This window comes from Nuphar pumila, chromosome 5, assembly GCF_984573655.1.
Source record: "Nuphar pumila chromosome 5, dmNupPumi1.hap1.1, whole genome shotgun sequence".
Taxonomy (NCBI): Eukaryota; Viridiplantae; Streptophyta; class Magnoliopsida; order Nymphaeales; family Nymphaeaceae; genus Nuphar; species Nuphar pumila.
Window position 1 is genome coordinate 95609833 of NC_143253.1, and position 21215 is coordinate 95631047.

Genomic DNA, 21215 nt, shown 5'->3' on the forward strand with positions numbered 1-21215 from the left:
GAACGATCAAAACATTTGAAAAATGAAAAGACACGCCTTTTTGAAGTTTCAGGAAAACGGCAAAATTAGTCGACTGAAACATCAGTTAGTCGACTAATAGTTAGTTATTAGTAGACTGACAGTTATCGTCGGTCGACTGATCTGTTAATCGAGCCATTTGAAAATCTGAACTTTTGAAACTTAGTCGACTTAAGAAAAGTTAGTCGACTAATAATATCATTAGTAGACTGAAAAACCTTTTAGTCGACTGCTGCTAAAAACTTATGAAAAAAAAAATATTCTGTTCGGTCGACTGATAAAAAGCATTAGTCGACTGCTGCTAAATTTTTCAGAAAACACATGTTCTGTTCAGTCGACTGAAAAACCATTAGTCGACTGCTGCTAATTTTCCAGAAAACAGACATTCTGTCCAGTCGACTGATAAAACTTCGGTCGACTAATTTGACAAGAATGACTTTTTAGAAAATATGGCGCGAAAGAATTAGTCGACTGATAAGTCTATTGGTCGACTAATAAACATGAAAATTTAAGAAAAGAGTTTTCTAAAAAGATTTTCAAAAGAGTTTCTTTTAGAAAAGTTTTTCTAAAGACTTTTAAGATGAAATGCAACCTAAATATGCACTCTAAGTAAGGCTCTTACAAGAATCTTAGACTTTTAATGAATTAAACATTTGCACACTAGTCTTCAAGGATTCTTCACTTAATTCTTCAATTTCTTCATAGCCTTAGCTGAAATACAGTTGATTCCATTTGCTCATCATCAAAACCTTGTACTTGAAGTATCATGTATGGCTTCATTGTCGTAACACTCACCACGTCTGATTTAACACAGTCCCAAAAGATTCTAAAAAATTCGATATGAAACCCATCAATGTCAGGCGCTTTCCAACCCGACAGATCCTTAATGGCCCTAAAAATCTCATTGTCAAAGAACCTCCTTTGCATAGATCTGGCTTGCTCAGGCTGAATTGACCAAACTAGGACATTACCAAAGACACCCTCTGCAGTTAATGAAACAGAATATAAATCCTTAAAATATAGTGAGACTGTCAGATTAACGTGTTGATTGAGATAGGAAACACCCCCAATGAAGATAGAAGGAACGACCTTTCTCCTATGACGATGAGAAGCATATGAGTGAAAAAAATTTAGTGTTCCAACCGCAATCCTTAGAGAGAGAGAGAGAGAGCAACGAAAAAGGGGGGGGAGGGGATGTGAGAATAAATAAGGGGAAAGACCGAAGAAGGGGATCCCCGGTGCCACCTCACCCTCGCCGGCCTCACACAATTGCTTCTATCTACAAAAGAGAGAGAGAGAGACTTTCCCAAACTTTTTTTTCAAAAAAGAACCTCGTACAATGTGTCCCTGTTCTTTTCATAACAGGAGGGTGAGATAAAAATAACATAAGAAAACGAACATGACACACCATTCCGCACATCCAACATTTGTTAGAAAACACGTTCTTGGTGTGCTTTTAGTGCGGCAGGACACACCATCAAACATACCCTTTGGTGCAAATAGCCATCGAACAAGGGTTTTCATGTTTTGTTTTTTTTTAATTTGTCTGTACAAATATAATACCGACTCTTGGATTGTCCGATTGTAACACGAGAAGGTTTATAAAAGGTTTGGAAACCAATCTTCCAATTTTTTCATAAATATTCTAGGCCAAAAAAAAAACATAATTTTCATTCAAAACACACGACCTAAGTGTTGGTTGTTAATAAATCGACCATGCATAACGCATCTACAAAGTCACATTTGCATAAAATACCTAGAAATCCCATTAGATAGCTGTTCACACTTGGGCCTTGTTTGGATGACAGAAAGCAAAACATCAATTTCTAAAACCACAAGTTTTGCTTAAAATCAGGTTTATGGCAAACTGAATTTGCCAAAATTCTTGCTTATTTTGTTGTTTGGATAACAAAAAGCACAAAAAACTTAGTTTTTGGTTGTCCAGAAAAGAAAAAGGTCAAAAAAAATGATTTGACCATTTTCTGGCCAGCCACCAGCGGGAAGTGGACTGGGCCAGTACTGTCCAACATGGTCAACACCAAAATGGGCGCTTTCCAGCAAGTGGCTGGCTGTAAAATGGCCATACATATTGACCAGTCACTAGCAAAAAAACGGCCGGTTTGGTGCCTTCCTGCATGGTGCCTTCCTGTTTTCCACCAGACGATAGCCAGTCGGGTGTCATCCATGCCACCGGACTACACTAGACCAACCGTTTTCCAACTTGTGGCAGGCCAGAAAACAGCTGACCAATGGATGTTGTACAATTAAAAAAAGGAAACTGTCCGACAGTTTTCTGGCCAGCCACTGACCGGAAAGTGACTGGGCTGGTGCTGTGGTGCTGTCTGTCTTGGACAGCACCAGCCTGGACACTTTCCAGCCGGCGGCTGGTCGGAAAGTGGCAGGACAAAAGTGGTGGGATAACAAGTTTATGGAAAGGATGGAATGCATAAGGGTTGAGAGGAGCACGTTAAAAAAGGGGCATTACACCTGGGTTTCAAATGAAAAACCTAGGTCTATAAACCAGGCTGTCTCCCAAACATAAACAAAATCTACTTAAGGTTTTTAAACTTGGTTTTCACCTAAAACCAGGTTGAGATTTTGGGTGTCATCCAAACAGGTCTCTCTCTCTCTCTCTCTCTCTCTCTCTCTCTCTCTCTCTCTCTCTCTTTCTCTCTCTCTCTCTCTCTCTCACACACACACACACACACACACACACATACCAGCCAATCAGTTTCAAAGGTGATCTATCAATAACCCTAAATCCATCAATATTATTTATAAACCATTACATTGGCATGATAAAAAGGTGCCTTTTTAGCTTCCAAGGAGGCGGTTATTCATGTGATGGTTCATGCATCAAGCAGCAGCCACCACCACAAAGTGCAATTCATCATTCAGTTGCCTTCCCTTTACGCCTGCTTTTACTGCCGACAGCAGGACTGCTACCTCCCATCTCCAGCAAATAACATACCATAGAATCCACATCATCACCAAATATGCTGTAAGCTTCAATAGCCTGCAGATAACTGAATCCCATGGACAACACCATTTGGATGCTGCTGCTGAGCATGGTATTATGAAAGATTTTGCTATCAACCCCACTCTCCAACTTGGACTCCTCAAGAAGTGGCCCTGTTGCAGGCATCATGCCAGTGGACTCATGCTATCATGTGTAGTTGCAGAAAGACAAACACGTAATTCATACCAAAAACTCAGGCAAAAAATACACTACATATTACAAATATTTGATCCTTATTCTAGTAAAAGAAAATTCTTTTTATAATTAAGCTGTTGAATTTGAACACAAGCATTAATAACCCACTGCTGCCTCAACTCTCTATCACTTTGTAAATGTCTAAAACACCACCATTTTTGTGCAAGTGCCAGAATTGGCCTTGGTTTTAGAACTCTCATTTTCCATCTCCCAAACCACTATTCTTCTCACAAGCAAAAAAGAAAAAAGGTGATAACAAAGAAATAGCAAAAGGAAAAATAGTGTGCTCAGTGCGCCAACCAGAAAAGGGGAAGGTAAGGATGCATTTGAATGCCTCAATTCTCAAATCCAAGGGATCAGATTTCAGAACCAAGGACATGAGATTCCTCACCTCTGGCATAACATCTATGAACCTCGGTTGAAAATTGAATCTCAGATCCTCAAAAGATGAGGATCCAAGATTCAAAGTTTGAATCGGCCCCACGCCAAATACAATCCTTCAGATCTAAAATCCAAGGAATTAAACAAGGAAAAAAAAAGGGCAATCATCAACAAAACAAAAAGGCAAGTCGGTAACTAGATGCAAGTCCACATTGGACTCATTAGTATAAGATGCCTTCTTCCACATTAAACTCAGATCCCTTTACAAAGACAAACCAAATCGACTAAAGACTTTGGCTCCGAGAAAATCCTTCAACTTGCCGCAACCCTGAATCTCCACCATTCTCCGTTTATGACTTGTCACAAGCTTACCAGCCAATGAAAAGACTAAGTTAACAAAGCATCCACACAAATTACCAAGACAATAGGTGAATACAAGACCTAATCCACTTCACGCGTAAGGCACAGCCTATCATATCCTCTCTGAATCTCATTTAAGTCCAAAAAGCATATGATCAAACTCACTAAATGTCCACTTGCCGGACATTCACTTCTTGCTTCTACAAGCTAGAAGCCCTATTGTGAATTTCCAAAGAGAAATAATTTCAAACAAAATCTGTGATGTAAAAAGTGTGGAGGGTTTGTTGTATAGGTGAGTATTTGAGGTCATAAACACTAAAAATTTCAGTCTAAGTATATTGCAGCAACCATTTGTTTGTTATCATATAAGTGTGAAGAGGACTTACTTGCCCCTGATGATGATGGTTCAGCACCAGAAGAGGTGGAAGATTCTCTACTAGCATGCTGTTGTTTGAACTTATCGTTAGCTAGATATTCAGCTCGTGAAGCTTCCATTACCATGCGTTCAATTTCCTTCTCTGTGAGCTCAAGATCTGAATAAAATCGACCCTCAGCCAAAAGTGCCTGACATTGGAACCATAAAAGATGACATCACAATTGAAAGACTGGCATGCATATCACAACCAAAGAAACTGCTTGAAGAAAATGTTTGTTCATGTGTTAATCTAGAATGAGCACTAAAAGCTAAAATGCCAAGGTCCCTAGCTCTCTATGATGTTCAGATACCACAAAATTAGATGAGATACAACATATTAATAGGAAGACTTCACAATTAAAAATAAAGCACTTTTGTTTTGACTTTCAGCAAATACTCCTGTAGGCTTCAAAAGAAGAAACCTACAAACAACAATTTCCAAAAGTTGTGATATGTTCCTACTAGGACGACAATTAATTATATGTTAAACATAACTTTCAGTCAACAGATTAGAATGGGATACCAGAAAACTATTAATCTGTATGCATTGAGAGAGAGAGAGAGATGAGGACTCGCTGGGCAGCTGGAGAGTATCAAATAAGCATTTCAAGGTAAAACTAAGAGCTAGTTCAAGCCCTAGCACATATCGCTCCCATAAGCATACCAAAAGTAAAACGAAAATAACGTTGAAAATAGGTGCATATGAACATCTGCATCAAAAATCCTATAAAAGCAAATACTCTACATGGCCAACTAACAAAAAATCCACTTGAATACTGTTTCCAATTCATAAGAATAGCCTTTGTCATTCATCAAACCTTAACTACAAAGAAAATCTCTACAATCAAGATCCTGATTCTTAGTACCTCAGTAACAGGCAGGGATTTACACAGTTCAAAAGATTAACTGGAATAACAATCTACGTCATAAACCTAAAATCAGCCAATGATTGTCTTGCCCTTCAGAGTGGCTAAAGTATACCTGCATACATATGGTACAGTGCATCCAACAACTCCTCCATCAAAGATTCAAAACCGATGTAGTCAGTATCGGCCATTAGAGGAAAACCCACACACCCATAGGAGACTTGAGAGCGTTTTGGGGTTCGATTTTTGCCCTCGCATAAGAGTACATTTTCACTCAAGGAAGTGAGAAGGTAAAAAATGTCCATTCTTTGCTTCATTTGTGTATGATTGAAGTTGAAAGAGGTTAAGCTTCTTTCTTTTTTGATGTTTTTAAAAGATATTACTTTACTTTTAATTTTTTCCCTTATTCTCATTTTGTGTGCCCTTAAAATTCAAAACTTGTTTTTAAGTGTAAACATATTCGTCCTGATTAGATTTAGTCATCCGTGCTCTAAGAGGTCGATGGAGGGTGAAGGTCTTGAAGGATGCCTCTCAAAAGATCCTACTTTGAAATATTGTACCCCAGTTGACTTGTAAATATGTTTGAAAGGAATAGTGAAGTGTAACTTTTGTGGTTTTGTAATGCATGGAGGATTGTATAGATTTAAATGCCATGTTGTGCGGCATAGCAACTCCACCATGAAATTATGTACACATCGCATTTCTTTTGATATTCATGTTGAGCTTCTTACTAGTATTATACAAGATGATAAAAAAAATGTACAAGTATGTGCAACATTTATGGGAGAAAAATTGCTAGAGGTGATCCCTAATTCAGAAGATATAAAGATGACTCATCATTATCTCAAGCCATTGAACGATGCAATAAACGAAGAAAAACATTGAGCCGAAGTTTGATATTGAAGATGTTTCTGAACTTTATGTCTAGTTAAATGTATTGTGATGTTAAATGTTAAATGGTTTGTGTTGTTAAATGTATTCTGCAATATGTGTTGTTAAATGTTTAATGACATATCTATGTTTAGTTAATCTTATTACATAAATATATTGTGTTCTTGTATTATATGATCTTTTTATTTTTTTCAGATTTTTTTAGATTTTTAAAGAATTTTTTAGTGAAATTTATGAATTTCTATGCTACGCTACGTATCTTACTTTTGGCCCAACTGATACGGGTTATAATACGCTAGTTACAACCTTGTCAGGCACAAGGAGTGTACAATAACTAAGAAAGGAAAGTGCTTTGATGAAAATAATCCAAGACATAAAACAACTATGGGAATAAGTACATTTTACAAAACTGGATGCTCCAGACAACGCTCTTAAACCATCTCATTAAGTTCATTGTCTATGTTGTCAAAGGCATGCCTAGGCGCTGGGTGCCACCCAGCTCGACTAGGCGAGCTACCTAGTCGGTTCAGTGTGTGTGTGTGTGTGTATATATATATATATATATATATATATATATATATATATATATATATACTGTTAGTTTATATATTGTTTATACATATATATTGAATGGTATATGTATATACATATATGTACTGAACAGTGTGTGTGTGTGTGTGTATATATATATATATATATTGTGTATGTTTTGTTTATCTACTTTATTGATTAATAATTGTTTGTTTTGAAATGTTTAATTAGAACAATGGAAGATGCAAACCCAAGTAATATTAATTGTTTGTTCGATGTTTAATGTCATTCACTCTTATGTTTTGACCCTTTAATATTAATTGTTATGCTTCATACATGCTTTATTTATCTCAATATTGTGTAGTTTATCTTTTTCTACATTGTTTGTTCTTAATTGTTTTTTACCGCCTAGGCCTTTTTTAAGGTCCACCAGGCCTTTTTTAAGGTCCACCGACTAGCCCCGCCTAGCACTTTTGACAACATAGTTCATTGTTCATAGAAAATTTTTAGATAGAAATCCTCAATATAAAATTCTTCATAACGTGCTTTAGACTTTCTGATTTAAGAGATCTCTCAAGATATTTCCCAGGAATAAAACTCTCCGAACTCCTCAACATTTATCAGTCCTAACCAGTTCAAGAAATGCCACTTGAAGATATCTCAATCAACACGGTAAGGCCTAGTCTACAAAGGGGGGAAATGTGCTTGTCAGCAAACCATCTCCAAGAGTTGTAATCTCCTTCCAGGTAATCATACACTACTTATTTTATGTTGGAAACTTAGAAAATCCTATTTAATATATGTGAAAGTGCTCCTTGGCTAAGAAGGTTATTGACTAGGGAATTTCTGATTTTGGAGGTGCTAGACAAGCCATTTGAGTTGCAAACTCCATAACAGCTTCAAAAGCAAGGTTAAACAGAAATAATCGAGATATTGCATTATGCTCCATAATGAAGCATTCCAACTTGTCCCAGTTTTTCGGATTGAGGGTGAATCCAAACATCCTCTTAGGAGTCAAAATGTTGTCATGAGAGGTCATTGAGGTGATGCAAATGACAAGCAGGCTGGTCTAGTCAAGTAGAAGAAGGATGAACCTGATGAACATGCCACTCAAGCTATGTATCAAATGGTTGAAAATTGCCCAGAAGATTGTGACGAGCAGTTAGAAAACTTAGCATGCTTGTGTTATATGTTCTGTTTTACAACTTGATGAAGTGAGGAGAAAGTAATGCAAAGATTTTGAACAGCTAAAAACCAAGCATGTAATCTTAATTGGAGACTGTGAATACTGAATAAATTAGCCATGGGTTGGCCAAGAATATACCCTACAACCAAGCACTACCCCATCAGGCAACTAAAATAGTAGTAGAACAAAGAAATGAGGTTTTGCAGCATTTTCTCATTGATAAATGATAGAAATGACCTTCATTTTCACTGTAACTTTATTCTCCCAATATTGGAAAAGACGCCTGCAATCTTCCAAAGTCTTATGTCTTAAAGAGTTTTGTTGTGCTCACTTCAGATGAGTAGAAGATAGAGCAATAAATATTGTCTTATATTAAAACTAAGAAATACCGGTGGATGACTTTCAAATATTTGGGATCTATCATTCAAAAGTATGGAGAAATTGATGAAGATGTAAATCATAGGATAAAGGTTGGGTGGATGAAATGGAAAAGTGCAACTGGAGTGTTGTGCGATCGTAGAATGCCATTGCGGTTGAAGGAAAAGTTTTATAGGACGACAATTAGGCCCGCTTTACTATATGGTACGGAATGTTGGGCTGCCAAGAGACATCATATTCAAAAAATGAGTGTAGCTGAGATGCGTATGCTTAGATGGATGTGTGGAAATACAATAAAAGATAAGATTCGAAGAAGGTAGGCGTTGCATCCATTGAAAATAAGATGAGAGAGAATCATTTACGGTGGTTTGGACATATTCGGCGAAGGCCTAATGATGCCCCAGTTAGAAGGATGGAGAAATGGGAAAATATATTAGTTAAAAAAGGTCGGGGTAGGCCTAAGAAGACTTGGATGGAGATGATAGGAAAGGATATGAATGCTTTAAACCTCACCGAGGACATGGCATTGGATAGAAATGATTGGAGGAGAAGGATTCATGTGGAAGACCCAGAATGATTTTCTTTTTTGGTTCATATCACCGACCCCAATTGTTTTGGGATGAAGGCGTAGTTGTTGTTGTTGTTGTATTAAAACTAAGAAGTAAATCAGTGAACCATGCATTCAAGAGATGCATTTCAGACATGACTCAACCATAAGGACGCAGTAGCAAAAGGATAGCATTAGTCAAGGTTTAAGAGATCTTACATTCTCAATTTGTTGGTCCTGCTGAGCTCTTATGGCAGCTTTTATCTGATCCTTGTCAATATTAGTCTACAAAGTGCACAAACAGATGAGAAGAAAATAGTTAACCTCAAAGCATAAAAAGACAAGGAAAACAGGGGATCAGATCAATTATTGCCAGAACAAAAAAACTGGTCATGAAAACAGAAAGCAAAACATCTTACAAGTCAGGCCACGTGATTAAGAAATACCATCTCCATGTCTACCATGAGAGTTCAGGCCCATTTCTCAAAGAATTTAGCAAAACCATCTTAGTGTTTGAATCAACCAAATTAAAATAGTGCAAAGCCATGGCCTATTCACACACACATCATCCCCCTCCCCCCCAACCCACCTACACACAAAAAGAGTGACATTTCCACTATCGAGATCCATCTAAACTGTAATTAGAAGTCACCAGATTTTCCATGGCACAGTTTCCAAGTTCAAACCAGTAACACATGATAAAATCTTAAAATACAATGACTTCCATAAGCATAAGGAATATTGGTCATGACATTCTACCTATGTCACAGGGACTCGGCAAAACAGGTGCCGCACCCGCGTCGACGCGACGCGGGATCGCGTGCGGGTGCGGCACCGGGTGCGGTCAACACGACCCTGGGTGCGGTCAACGCACCCAGGGTCATTTTTGTCCAAATTTTTGGGCAAAATTTCCCCCCCCCCGATGAAAAGGAGGAGGATTAGGGCAAAAAAATTTTTTTGCCCTAATCTCTCCTCTCTCTCCCCCTGAGCTCGAGCTCTCCCATCGCCGCCCCAGCTCCGCCGCCCCCAACGTCGCCGCCCCCAGCGCCGCCGCCCAGACTCCTCCTCTCGGCTCCTCCTCTCGGCTCGCAGGTATGTCTCTCGTCTTCTTGGGTCGGCTGGGGAGGGGCCGAGCACCCCCCCCCCCTCTCTCGGTCTCTTGTTGGGTCGGCAGGGGAGGGGCTGAGCCTCCCCTGCTCCCTCATTTTTCGGCACAGGAGGGGCCGAGCCCCTCCCCCATCCTTTTTTTTTTTTGGGTCGACAGGGGAGGGGCCGAGCCCCTCCCCCATCTTTTTTTTTTTTTGGGTCGACAGGGGAGGGGCCGAGCCCCTCCCCCATCTTTTTTTTTTTGGGTCGACAGGGGAGGGGCCGAGCCCCTCCCCCATCATTTTTTTTTTTGGGGTCGACAGGGGAGGGGCCGAGCCCCTCCCCCATCTTTTTTTTTTTTTGGGTCGACAGGGGAGGGGCCGAGCCCCTCCCCCATCAGTTTTTTTTTTTTTGGGTCGACAGGGGAGGGGCCGAGCCCCTCCCCCATCTTTTTTTTTTGGGGGTCGACAGGGGAGGGGCCGAGCCCCTCCCCCATCAGTTTTTTTTTTTGGGTCGACAGGGGAAGGGCCGAGCCCCTCCCCCATCTTTTTTTTTTTGGGTCGACAGGGGAGGGGCCGAGCCCCTCCCCCATCTTTTTTTTTTTGGGTCGACAGGGGAGGGGCCGAGCCCCTCCCCCATCAGTTTTTTTTTTTGGGTCGACAGGGGAGGGGCCGAGCCCCTCCCCCATCTTTTTTTTTTTTGGGTCGACAGGGGAGGGGCCGAGCCCCTCCCCCATCAGCTTTTTTTTTTGGGTTGACAGGGGAGGGGCCCCCATCAGCTTTTTTTTTTTGGGTTGACAGGGGAGGGGCCGAGCCCCTCCCCCATCTGTTTTTTTTTTTTTTGGGTCGACAGGGGAGGGGCCGAGCCCCTCCCCCATCTTTTTTTTTTTTGGGTCGACAGGGGAGGGGCTGAGCCCCTCCCCCATCTGTTTTTTTTTTTTGAATTGAATTGAAAATTGTAATGTATTTTTTTTTTTGTGTTTTCAGGATAAAAATGACGGATAAAGGGAAAAAACTTGCGTCATCCTCATCCCAACATGTGAGTTCTGCTGCTAGTTTTGCTGATAGTTGCAGTGGGATTGATGATGTGGGGCCACTATGGATACATGTAGATAAACTTGCAAAAACTGGAGAAGGAGGTGGTGGGAACAAAAGATTTCGATGCAAGCTCTGCGAAAAAGATTTTGTTGGGTCTTACACAAGAGTGAAGGCTCATTTGTTGAAGATACCAGGACATGGCATTTCAGCTTGCAGAAAAGTTGATGAGTCAATGCGAAGGCAATACAAGAAAATACAAGAAGAATATGAGAAGAGAAAGGCAATGGCCGATTCTTCTGCAGTCAGTGTGTCATTTGCAAGCCATCAAGAAGATGCTGAAAAAAAAAGAAAAGTCAATCTAGGAGGTAGAGGAACGATACAAGCAGCATTCAATACATATGGAAGAGAAGAATTGGATAGAAAAGTTGGGAGGTATTTTTATTCTGGTTCACTCCCATTTAATGCGGCTAGAAATCCTTATTGGAAGGATTTAGTAACATCCTTGGCAAATTGTAATTTGAGTGGTTATGTGCCTCCAAGTTCAGAAAAAATACGAACCACACTTCTTGCAGAAGAGAGGGCAAACGTGGAGAGGTTGCTAGAAATTAAAAAATATTCATGGGAGCAAAATGTTGTTTCCATTGTGTCTGATGGATGGACAGATATTCAAAGGCGTCCATTAATCAATTTCATTGCTTGTTCGCTTAATGGCCCAATATTCTTGAAAGCAGTTGATGCATCTGGGGAATATAAAAATGCAGAGTATTTGAAGGGATTGTTTATAGAAGTGATAAAAGAAGTGGGTGATCAGAAAGTGGTACAAATCATTACAGACAACGCTCCGGTTTGTAAAAGTGCAGCGTTGAGTTTGGAGAGTGAGTACCCTCATATTTTTTGGACTCCCTGTGTAGCACACAGCTTAAATCTAGCCCTAAAGAGCATATGCAACCCCAAAGAAGAAGAAAATTCACAAGCATATGCTTTATGTTCATGGATTGAAGATTTAGAAAGAAATGTCAAAAGCATTAGGAATTTTGTTGTTAACCACCATCGTGCTAATGCTATATTTAATAGGCATTCTGATTTGAAATTGTTGAAGGTCGCTGAAACACGTTTTGCGTCCATCATTGTGATGATGAAGAGGATTAAAAGAGTGAAGAATGCTTTGATTAACATGGTGACTGATGAAAATTGGACATTCTATCGTGTTGATGATGATATGAAGGCTCAAGAAATTAAGAAATTCATTCTTGATGATGAGTTTTGGGACAGAGTGGTATACTTCATTCAATTTACGCAACCTATTTGGGAAATGTTAAGAGAAGTTGATAAGGATGAGCCCATGCTTCACAGAGTTTATGAAATGTGGGATAATATGATTGAAAAAATACAAGCTATAGTTTTCATGCATGAAGAAAAAAATCCTGCATTGGATGATTCAGATTTTTTTAATCATATTCATTCAATTTTAGTCAGAAGATGGGATAAGAGCAACACTCCTTTGCATTGCATGGCACATTCTCTTAATCCAAAATATTATGCAAATAAGTGGCGGGCTGGTGGTATTGGTCGTGTCCCTCCAAATTTAGACCCAGAGCTATCAAGACATAGAAATATGTGTATGACAAGACTTTTTCCAGAAGCACATCTTCTACATCAAGTCACACAAGAGTTTGGAAAATTTTCATCTTCGAGATTATATGCACCGGCATTATTCGCGAGAGAAGAAGATAATATAGATCCTATCACATGGTGGTCAACATTTGGATCGGAAACACCTCTTCTGCAACGTCTTGCATTAAGATTGCTATCGCAGCCTGCTAGTTCATCTTGTTGTGAAAGAAATTGGAACACATATTCTCAAATCCACAACATGAAGAGAAATAAACTCACCAGCAAGCGTGCAGAGGATTTAGTATATGTTCATTCAAATCTTCGATTACTTTCGCGAAGCAATGATGAATACAGGTACTAATTTGCTCTCTTAGTTATTTGATTATTTCTTAGTTTTCATTTAAATATACTTGTATTGTATTTATCATTTTCAAATTGGGTTTATAATGCAGACAAGGAACATCCAAATTTTGGGATGTAAACCCAGAAGAGTGTGACTTCGAGGGAGAACATGAATTCAACGTAACAAACATGGATTTAGCTGAGCCCAGTATTCCTTCTAATGATGCATTTGATGATGAAGAAGAAAATTATTAGCATCCATTACTTCATCAGGATATACTTTGGTATGTAATTTAGTTCTTTTATGCATACTTATTTGATTGATATTTAGGTCGATTTATGTAATTGCTTTACTTATTTGATTGATAATTTGATATTTAGGTAATTTGATATTTAGGTTGATATACTACATGCATGATAAATCATATTATGAGTTTATGACAATGTTTACTGTTAAATGTTAAAACTGTTAAAACTTCAAAATTATATATATATATATATATATAATTTTTTTTTTACATTTTTGCCCCTGCCGCACCCCCGCACCCGGGTTTTTTGGAAGTGCCGAATCCCCGCACCCGCACCCGCACCCGCTCCCGCACCCGCACCCGCACCCATGTGACATAGCATTCTACCGATATCAAATTTTCAAGATAACATAGCCAAAATGATAGATAAACCAAAAATGTGAAGTGATTAGCAAGAGAATTTATAGAAGACTTTCTATCACAGAAAACCATAAAATATGTCATAAAAATACATATTATTTGACATGACTCACCCCCTGAAGACTGCTAAATCCAAGGCCAGATCCAATTGTTAACCGACGTGGATCAACAAGGGAGTTGTAGTGATTTCCATGATGGTAACTCAACCGTATTGGTGGTGTATCAGTGTTGTAGCTTCCATGAAAGATATTTATGGGTTCTGAGTTCCAAAATCATCAAACTGTTAAGTAATTTGCCATATCTTTTGAAACTCGGCAAACTTCTACAGTAACAGCTAAATGAATATCACTGAATTCTGGAGAATAATGGCACCTGTACTGTAGCAATATATATGGATAGGACGATTATACATCTCCGATAAAGCTTGAATTTCTGCATTGTTGCCATAGACCTGTTTTCAAAAAACAAATCATTGATTTGAATCAAATACAGTGAAGATGTGCATGGATGAACACCAGACACAGACACAAGCAAGTGAACACATGAGAACTGATCTAAACACAGTTTCAATGTAACAAATTTTGATTTGACAGAAAAAAAATACAGATGAAACTTGACACAAATAGTGAGGCATCAATTTCATTCTTCAGCTTAGAATAACTTACACCACTCCAACTCCAATGTTAACTACTTCAGCACATACTACCTCAAGTCATTTGTTTTAGAATAAAAAATTTTCTTGTCCATATAAGGACCAAATGCATATAATCCAATACTAGAAGTAAAAACACGTGCAAAAATTTTCCCAATTCCAAGGCACAACAAGCAACAAGAAAAGCAACTGATAGAATACAAATTGAATAATAGAAATTACTGAAGCATACAAAAAACAATGAAGAACATATGGTTTACGAACTCTTGAGGTTCATAGAGCAAAAATCTAGATGATGACTTCAAAACTTTGTGGATGTGTATACCTTGTCCCTCCTCTTTCTCTTACAATACGATGTGAATCCTTCTGTAATAAACTGAGAAAAGTGATCTCTTTCCCTCTCCTGAAGAAACAGAGGCAGTTAATCATTAACATATAGCTCTCTCAAAAGAAAAAAGGTAATAACAAAAATTCCCCATTACTTGTACTAAAAAGATTCTCAAACAATTCATCATGACAAAACTACAGATGTGACATACAATCCAAACCAACCCAACCCAAACCCCAATCCTCCCCACCCCACCTTCCTAAAAACACACCCACCTACTCACACATGCACACACGCAAGCATTAATGCATACACACATTAAGTAGGCAATGAGGGTTCAACTGAGTTATGGAAATCTACAAAAACGGAATGGCAAGACAACAAAAAAGCTCTTGACTTAGTTTTGAAAAATATCATGTCCATAAAACCAAACAAAAAGGCTTAAAAAAGAAACATAAAACGTAAAAGCATTTAACTGACCCTCTCTCTAACTACTTAAAAGTACAAATTTTCAAAAGAGAACATATTTATAAAGGGGATTAAGCCTGCAGAAAGCATTTCATCACTTAAGCTGCAAAAGGCATAACACCATTTCATATTCTAACCAATGATTTTTGGCCATGACAATAAAGGTTTAAGGTCATTAAAATAGAAAGGAATCTAGGAGGCTATTGTGTCACGTGACAACCAACTGCAGTAGGCTTCCTCTTTTTTCTTTTTTTGTGATTGAGAAAAACTCACTTCACGCACACACACATGCATGGCACCCCCCTCCCCCCAAACACACACTCACTCGGCATCAATGACAGCAGAGACAAACACACATCAGCAAGCTAGCAAATAGTTTTTCTTTCAGGCATGCTTGAAATAGATACATGGGCTACAATTTTGTGTTTCCAGCAAAAAGAACTCGCACAAGATACCAATTTGTAACATTTTAACATGACAATTATTGAGAAAAAGCAAGGCTATTAAATGATGTAATACTGCAATTGAAGATAATTAAATAGTTTCAATAAAGGAACCAAATTTGAATTTCCATATGACAAAAGGGATCAACACAAATGGAAACAAGCTTTATGTAAATGGAGAATGAAAGATCATCCTGATAACCAATGTTGTAAGTATCGTAACGATATGGTACGATACATATCGCTATTATGAAAAATAATGATTCGAGTGTGTATCATATCTGTATTGTACTATACATCCCTATATTGTAGGATACATGGTGTATCGTATGATACACCTACGATGCACTTTAAAAAGGGCTGAATCATAAATTTTTTTTGCGTTTTAAAGACCTCTTGAGGGCCGACTCACTCATTTGTGTAGAGGCCGTTAGATGGGTATCCACGCACCTTAGGAGTTGTGAGAGCAATTTGGGGGCTGATCCGTGGGCAAGGGAGACGGCTTTTGCAGTTTACTCTAATAAGAGTGCATTTCCATCATTTTTCCACTCAAGGAAGTGGATTGAGGTAAAAAATATCTATTATAAGTAGAATTATAAAACTACCCACCAAAAAAATTTTGCCTTGAAGGGAGTTACCCCCTCTCCCCGCCAACTTACCGCAAAGTTGGATCCTCGAAAATTATAGATTTATATCAAGGTAGCTATGTCACATGGGCGGGTGTGGGTGCGGGGGTGCGGCACTGTCAAAAAAATTTGGTGTGGGTGCGGGTGCGGCAAAAATAAATAATATATATATAAAGTCCAAAAGTTGGACATAAATGACCCTGGGTGTGTTGACCGCACCGGGTGCCGCACCCGCGTTGCGTCGCATCGGTGCGGGTGCGGCACCCAATTGGCCGAGTCCCTGTGACATAGCAAGGTAGAAATCAGGCTTCACACTCTTCCAACAAAGATAACATCAAATCTGTCACAGGGACTCGGCCGGGTGCGGTCAATGTAACCCTGAGTGCAGTCAACTTGCACTCAGGGTTATTTTTGTCCAAAATGGACTCGATCAACTTTGATCGAGTCCATTTTAGTACATTAAAAAAAGAAATTTAAAAATATTTATTTTTTTGTCCCATCTACAAAGCTTTGAAAGTTTGAAACGTTGTGCATTAAATGTTCTGAGCCATGCACATTCTTTTACTGTTTTAAAAGGCTTTGTCATAAAAAGTTGAGCCATGTACATTCTTTTATACTTTTTATAGAGCTTTGTCATAAATGCATTAATAAAAAAAGTGACATCTGCATTATAATGGATTTTTGTATTAAATGTATATAAATCCAAATCTGATTAAGCAATACTTCTGAATTTTTTAGTGTTTATGGTGAAAAATATTTGTTTTCATTGGAAGCTTGCTTTATGGCTAAGTTTATATATATATATATATATATATATATATATATATATATATATATATATATATATATATATATATATATATACCCTCCCGCACCCAAGTTTTTTTGAAGTACCACATCGCCTTACCCGCACCTGCACCTATGTGACATAGCATCAGATGATCTGGCATGGCAATGAGGCACTCAAGTAATGAGTGAAAACCGATTGAAAATCGAGTGCAACTATTGCCATAATATTTTTATTTATGTAATATGAAAGTATGAGTCTTGTGGCATGTTCTTAATTGCAATATTTAATATTCTGCATTGTTCTTGTGAAATAGTTGATGTTTGATGATGTCTTATGCAACTCATAGAGACATAAATGCTTCATATGAGATTTTATGGTTGTATTTTGTGCAATTCATCATTGTTTCATGTGTTATGATTTTTTTAGAAGTTTTGCTAATTTTTTTTATTTTTCATGACTTTTTTTGGAATTTTTGAAAAAATTTTGTAAAAAATATTATGATTTTTTATGGTACGATACAATATGTATCTTATTTTGGGTCTAATCGATACAGTTAACGATATGATACTTACAACCTTGATGATAACTACTTGACAGTTATCATGAGTTTACCACAGGCAATCAAGAAGTTTGTATTGGCAGTTGTGCATAGTGGCCATTCGAAGTTTTTAAGACCTTGCTGCAGATAAGGATCAGATTTTCTAGATACAACTTATGTCCAAGAGTTTCTTAAAGCCTTTGTAAGATTATCTTTACTAGTGGTGGTTGCCAAACTATCAAACTACTTTTATTTCTTGTCTATTTTAGACATGGATTCTGAATGCTGTAGCAGGAAAAGGATTCAAGAGGAAACAAGAAGGTCAACATTAAAATAAAAAAGCAACAGGAAATTGGGATCAATGAAATCAAGGGTGATAGGTGGATGACACCTTGAGGCTAACCAAGGATGGAGATTGAAGAAGGGTTTGATGGGTGTGACATCACTGGCCAAATTGTGGCAGTTGGGTGAACAGGGTAAAGGTAGGTTGAAGACGGAGTTTACAGGCAAGGTATAAACAGACGGTGATGTTGAAGTCCAAGATGGAAATATTGTTGGTCAATAATAGTGACATAGCAACAGAGAAGAACAGAAGAATGTGCATGAATTAGCAGGATAGTTATACTAAGGCCTAAAATGAAGAGAATCATACAAAAAATCACTAATTTCAACCTTCCACATCCTGCTTATTTATACCAAGTGTAGGTATCAGATGATCCATATTATCGCAGGACTCTCCTCTCTACTTGTTGCATATGCCACTTCTATTTTCCTAATGAAATATTTTACCTTTTCGGTAAAAGCAACATAAAATTTGGAAAAGAACACTAACCAGCAATTACAATTGACTGGCATGATTATTAAATCCCAGCAGCATGGAGCCAAAATGATTAAACTTCATTTAAAGGTGGGCTTACTGAATTTTATACCCTGAAGCTAAACTGACAGTAATGCTAAGAGGAGCATAAAAGGAAATAAAATCAAGTCAATTCTCAAAACACCATCAATTCTCCTAAGTCATTTAAAGCAACTGGGTTAACTATTTGTCAAAACGAGTTCACTTTTAAGGGAATATATCGTACTCAAGACTGAAAGTTTCCAAGAGATAAATATGTACTTACCATGTAATCGATGCACATTTGCCTAGTAAGATCATACACTTCAGCATCCCCATAAACTTGATCAGAAACAGCACGAAAAAGACAGTTTCCATCCTCTACCATTCTCCTCACTTCCAGCCCCTTTACTCTTCTAATTTCCAACTCAAATTGGCGCTCTCTTTCCTGAAATTGAGTTGAACCCTAGTGTTATATTCAAATTTTGAAGTGAATTGCAGGCAACAACAATTTAGAGGATTCATTGCAAAAAAAATTCAGAAGTATTGAAACAGTAAAATGAATATTTTATGCCAAGGAACAATTTCTCACAGGCTCTTAAAAAGTTTCCAAAATCAACTAAACAAACATCTATATGGTTCACAACATCAAAATCCAGAGAAATGGATTTACCAACGAACGCATAGAAAAAATGGGAACTTTTACCGCATCATCATAGGAGGTGCCAAAACAAGTGCCTTGTTCATCTGCGCTGTTGTAACCTTCGCTATCAACATGACCCCTAGGGGAAGTCGGCCGGGACCCTGAAGGTGAGGTCCTAGCCAACACAACTGGCCAACCTGAGGATCTCCTAGAAGAACCAATCCTCACAAAACCACCCGAACCTGTCCTCCTTGCACCAAAACTTGCAGAAGGCTTGGGGGGTGGGACAGGAGGGGGCGGCGGATATGAGCTCCCCTGAACAAGTTGTGACGAACCAACACCTCCAGAAAAAGCATCTTCATTCAATTCAGACCTTTCAGCAGCAATCTGAACCCCAGCCAAATCCTTCATTGCCTGCCCCAAATTGAACTCTGAACTAGCACTTGCATCTTCATCTGATTTCTCCAAACCCACCACCAAAATTTCATCTCCTGCACCCTCAGCTCTGTTTCCATGACTACCATCTGGTAAGAAATCACTGATCTTCTGAGCTTTCTCATCTCCACTGCCACCACCATCACCATCACCGACCTCATCCGACGGCGTCCTCACTTCACAATCCTCCTTCTCCGGCTCGTCTACCTTAACAGGGCCCGACGGAGCAAAGGGCACATAAGGCAAGGGCGGCGTAGGAGCAGAAGCAGCAGAGGAACTGCCGGGCACCGAGGACCGGTTCGAAGAAGAACCGCGCTGAACCAATATACGAGTCATCCTGACCTAAACCCCAAGCTCACGCATGCACTAGGTCCCCAATCGCACGTTTGCCGCGGGTTCGGACCTTCCGAGAGGTGATGCCGATCCCTCGGTAGACCGATTTCTCACAACCCGGCAAATCCTGATCACCAATTACCCATTTCTGCATCCCCCTATCAATTCTCATGAGACCACAATATAAGAAAAACCCCGATTTTCCGATAAAAAAAAAGCGAAACCCTAATCGAAATTTCACCTCGGAAATCCTTCCCGCGATCCTAAATCATCTATTCACATGGAAATTAGGCCTAAAGAATTCGCCTTTTTGCCGAAAGATCACAACTTTCGAAGGAATGCAAAAGAAACACCGCTAAGTTTTTCCCTGTAATGTTTTACCTGAGAAAGATTGGAACCGAAGAATTCCCTCTCCTTGGGACGTAGGAAAACAGAAATTCTAGGGGTTTCTAAGAGAGAGAGAGAGAGAGATTTCTAGGGTTTGCAGAAGGGAAACTTAGAGTGTAAGCAGAGTGAGTCTAGAAAGAGAGAGAGAGAGAGGACGGAGAAAAGAAGAGGGGGCTCCTGCGCTACTGGTTCTCCGGGAATCTACCAAAATGCCACGGATTTTTTTTCTATGGCAAAACTACCCCTCGACTTGTCCACTAAGAGAGAAATGGATCGGACCCAGTGGGTCCGGATGTATGTTTGATTACCTAATAAGCTTACAACTAGGGTTACTCGACTAAAGGAGCTTATTATGTGGCTGTATCCGGGTTCTGGCCCTGACTCAGTGGTGAGTTTGGTTCATTAGATTTAGTGGAATTGGAAACCATTTCAGCTACAAACTGTAACTCATTGAAATTGATTCCAATTCCTCTGAATTTTATACATCCAAACACATCATTTGCCTTAAAAGAATGGAATTGGTGAAGAGTGCTGTTCTCAGGAAATTATGTTATAATTATAAATCCCCTTATAATGGTTCTGAGTTTCAATGATCTGACCCTGATCCAATGGTGGTTCCCAAACTGCCAGATTGGTTTATGTGTTGATAAGAACAGATTGGGGGCATTGGTAACTCCAAAATTATAATAAGCAGGGTTAAACCCAGTGACATTTTCAGTTGAAATTGGGTGATGGTAAGTGTAGCACTCAAAATATCAAGTTTCCAATAAGTTTTTCTTCTTGGCCAAGATACAAACCAACCCCATATCATTAGCAGGTCTCTACCCTGACACTAACCATATTTTTTTAGATTTATAACCCGAAGAAACAGCACTCAACACAAAAGACCTGGTCGTGCTGGCTCAGCCTGACATACCTACTGTCGTCGTGCCAGTAAGACCCCTGCCCCCATGGGACCTATGCTAAGCATTGGCTTGCACAGGAGGGAGGGCAAGGCCTATGAGAATCAAAGCTTCACTGTTGTGGAGCCCAGCCCAAAAGCAGATGAAGGGCAGCCAAGTGCAGAGGCACACTCAAAGAAGTGTACCATGTGATGGCACCTGATCATGGCTCCTCACACCCAACTCAACAGGATTCAAATCAATTCGGATATGCTTTAGTTTTAAGAATTGATTTAAATTTTGGAGTTGTGAAACCAGGGCA

At 39.0% G+C, this 21215-nt stretch overlaps 2 protein-coding genes across 4 annotated transcripts; one reads left to right on the plus strand and one right to left on the minus strand.

Annotated features, from left to right (window-relative positions):
• Positions 1-2749: 2749 nt before the first annotated feature.
• On the minus strand, positions 2750-20191 carry LOC149837857 (OVARIAN TUMOR DOMAIN-containing deubiquitinating enzyme 6-like). 3 transcript variants are annotated; one of them, XM_090006231.1, is made up of 8 exons: positions 18921-20191; positions 18501-18662; positions 14512-14589; positions 13907-13985; positions 13648-13793; positions 9007-9072; positions 4360-4537; positions 2750-3150 (listed from the first exon to the last, which is right to left on the minus strand). In XM_090006231.1, the coding sequence occupies exons 1-8, from the start codon at positions 19626-19628 to the stop codon at positions 2909-2911; spliced, it is 1659 nt and encodes a 552-aa protein (XP_089862357.1). In that variant the 5' UTR covers positions 19629-20191; the 3' UTR covers positions 2750-2908. The 3 variants fall into 3 exon arrangements, with proteins under 3 accessions (XP_089862357.1, XP_089862359.1, XP_089862358.1); XM_090006233.1 differs by having other exon boundaries at positions 3065-3181; XM_090006232.1 differs by lacking the exon at positions 2750-3150 and adding an exon at positions 3570-3980.
• Positions 9504-13268, plus strand: LOC149837858 (putative transcriptional regulator tpeD). Its single transcript, XM_090006926.1, has 3 exons — positions 9504-9564; positions 11573-12878; positions 12977-13268. Exons 1-3 carry the CDS (start codon positions 9504-9506, stop codon positions 13119-13121), a joined length of 1512 nt encoding a protein of 503 aa, XP_089863052.1. The 3' UTR covers positions 13122-13268.
• Positions 20192-21215: the final 1024 nt, after the last annotated feature.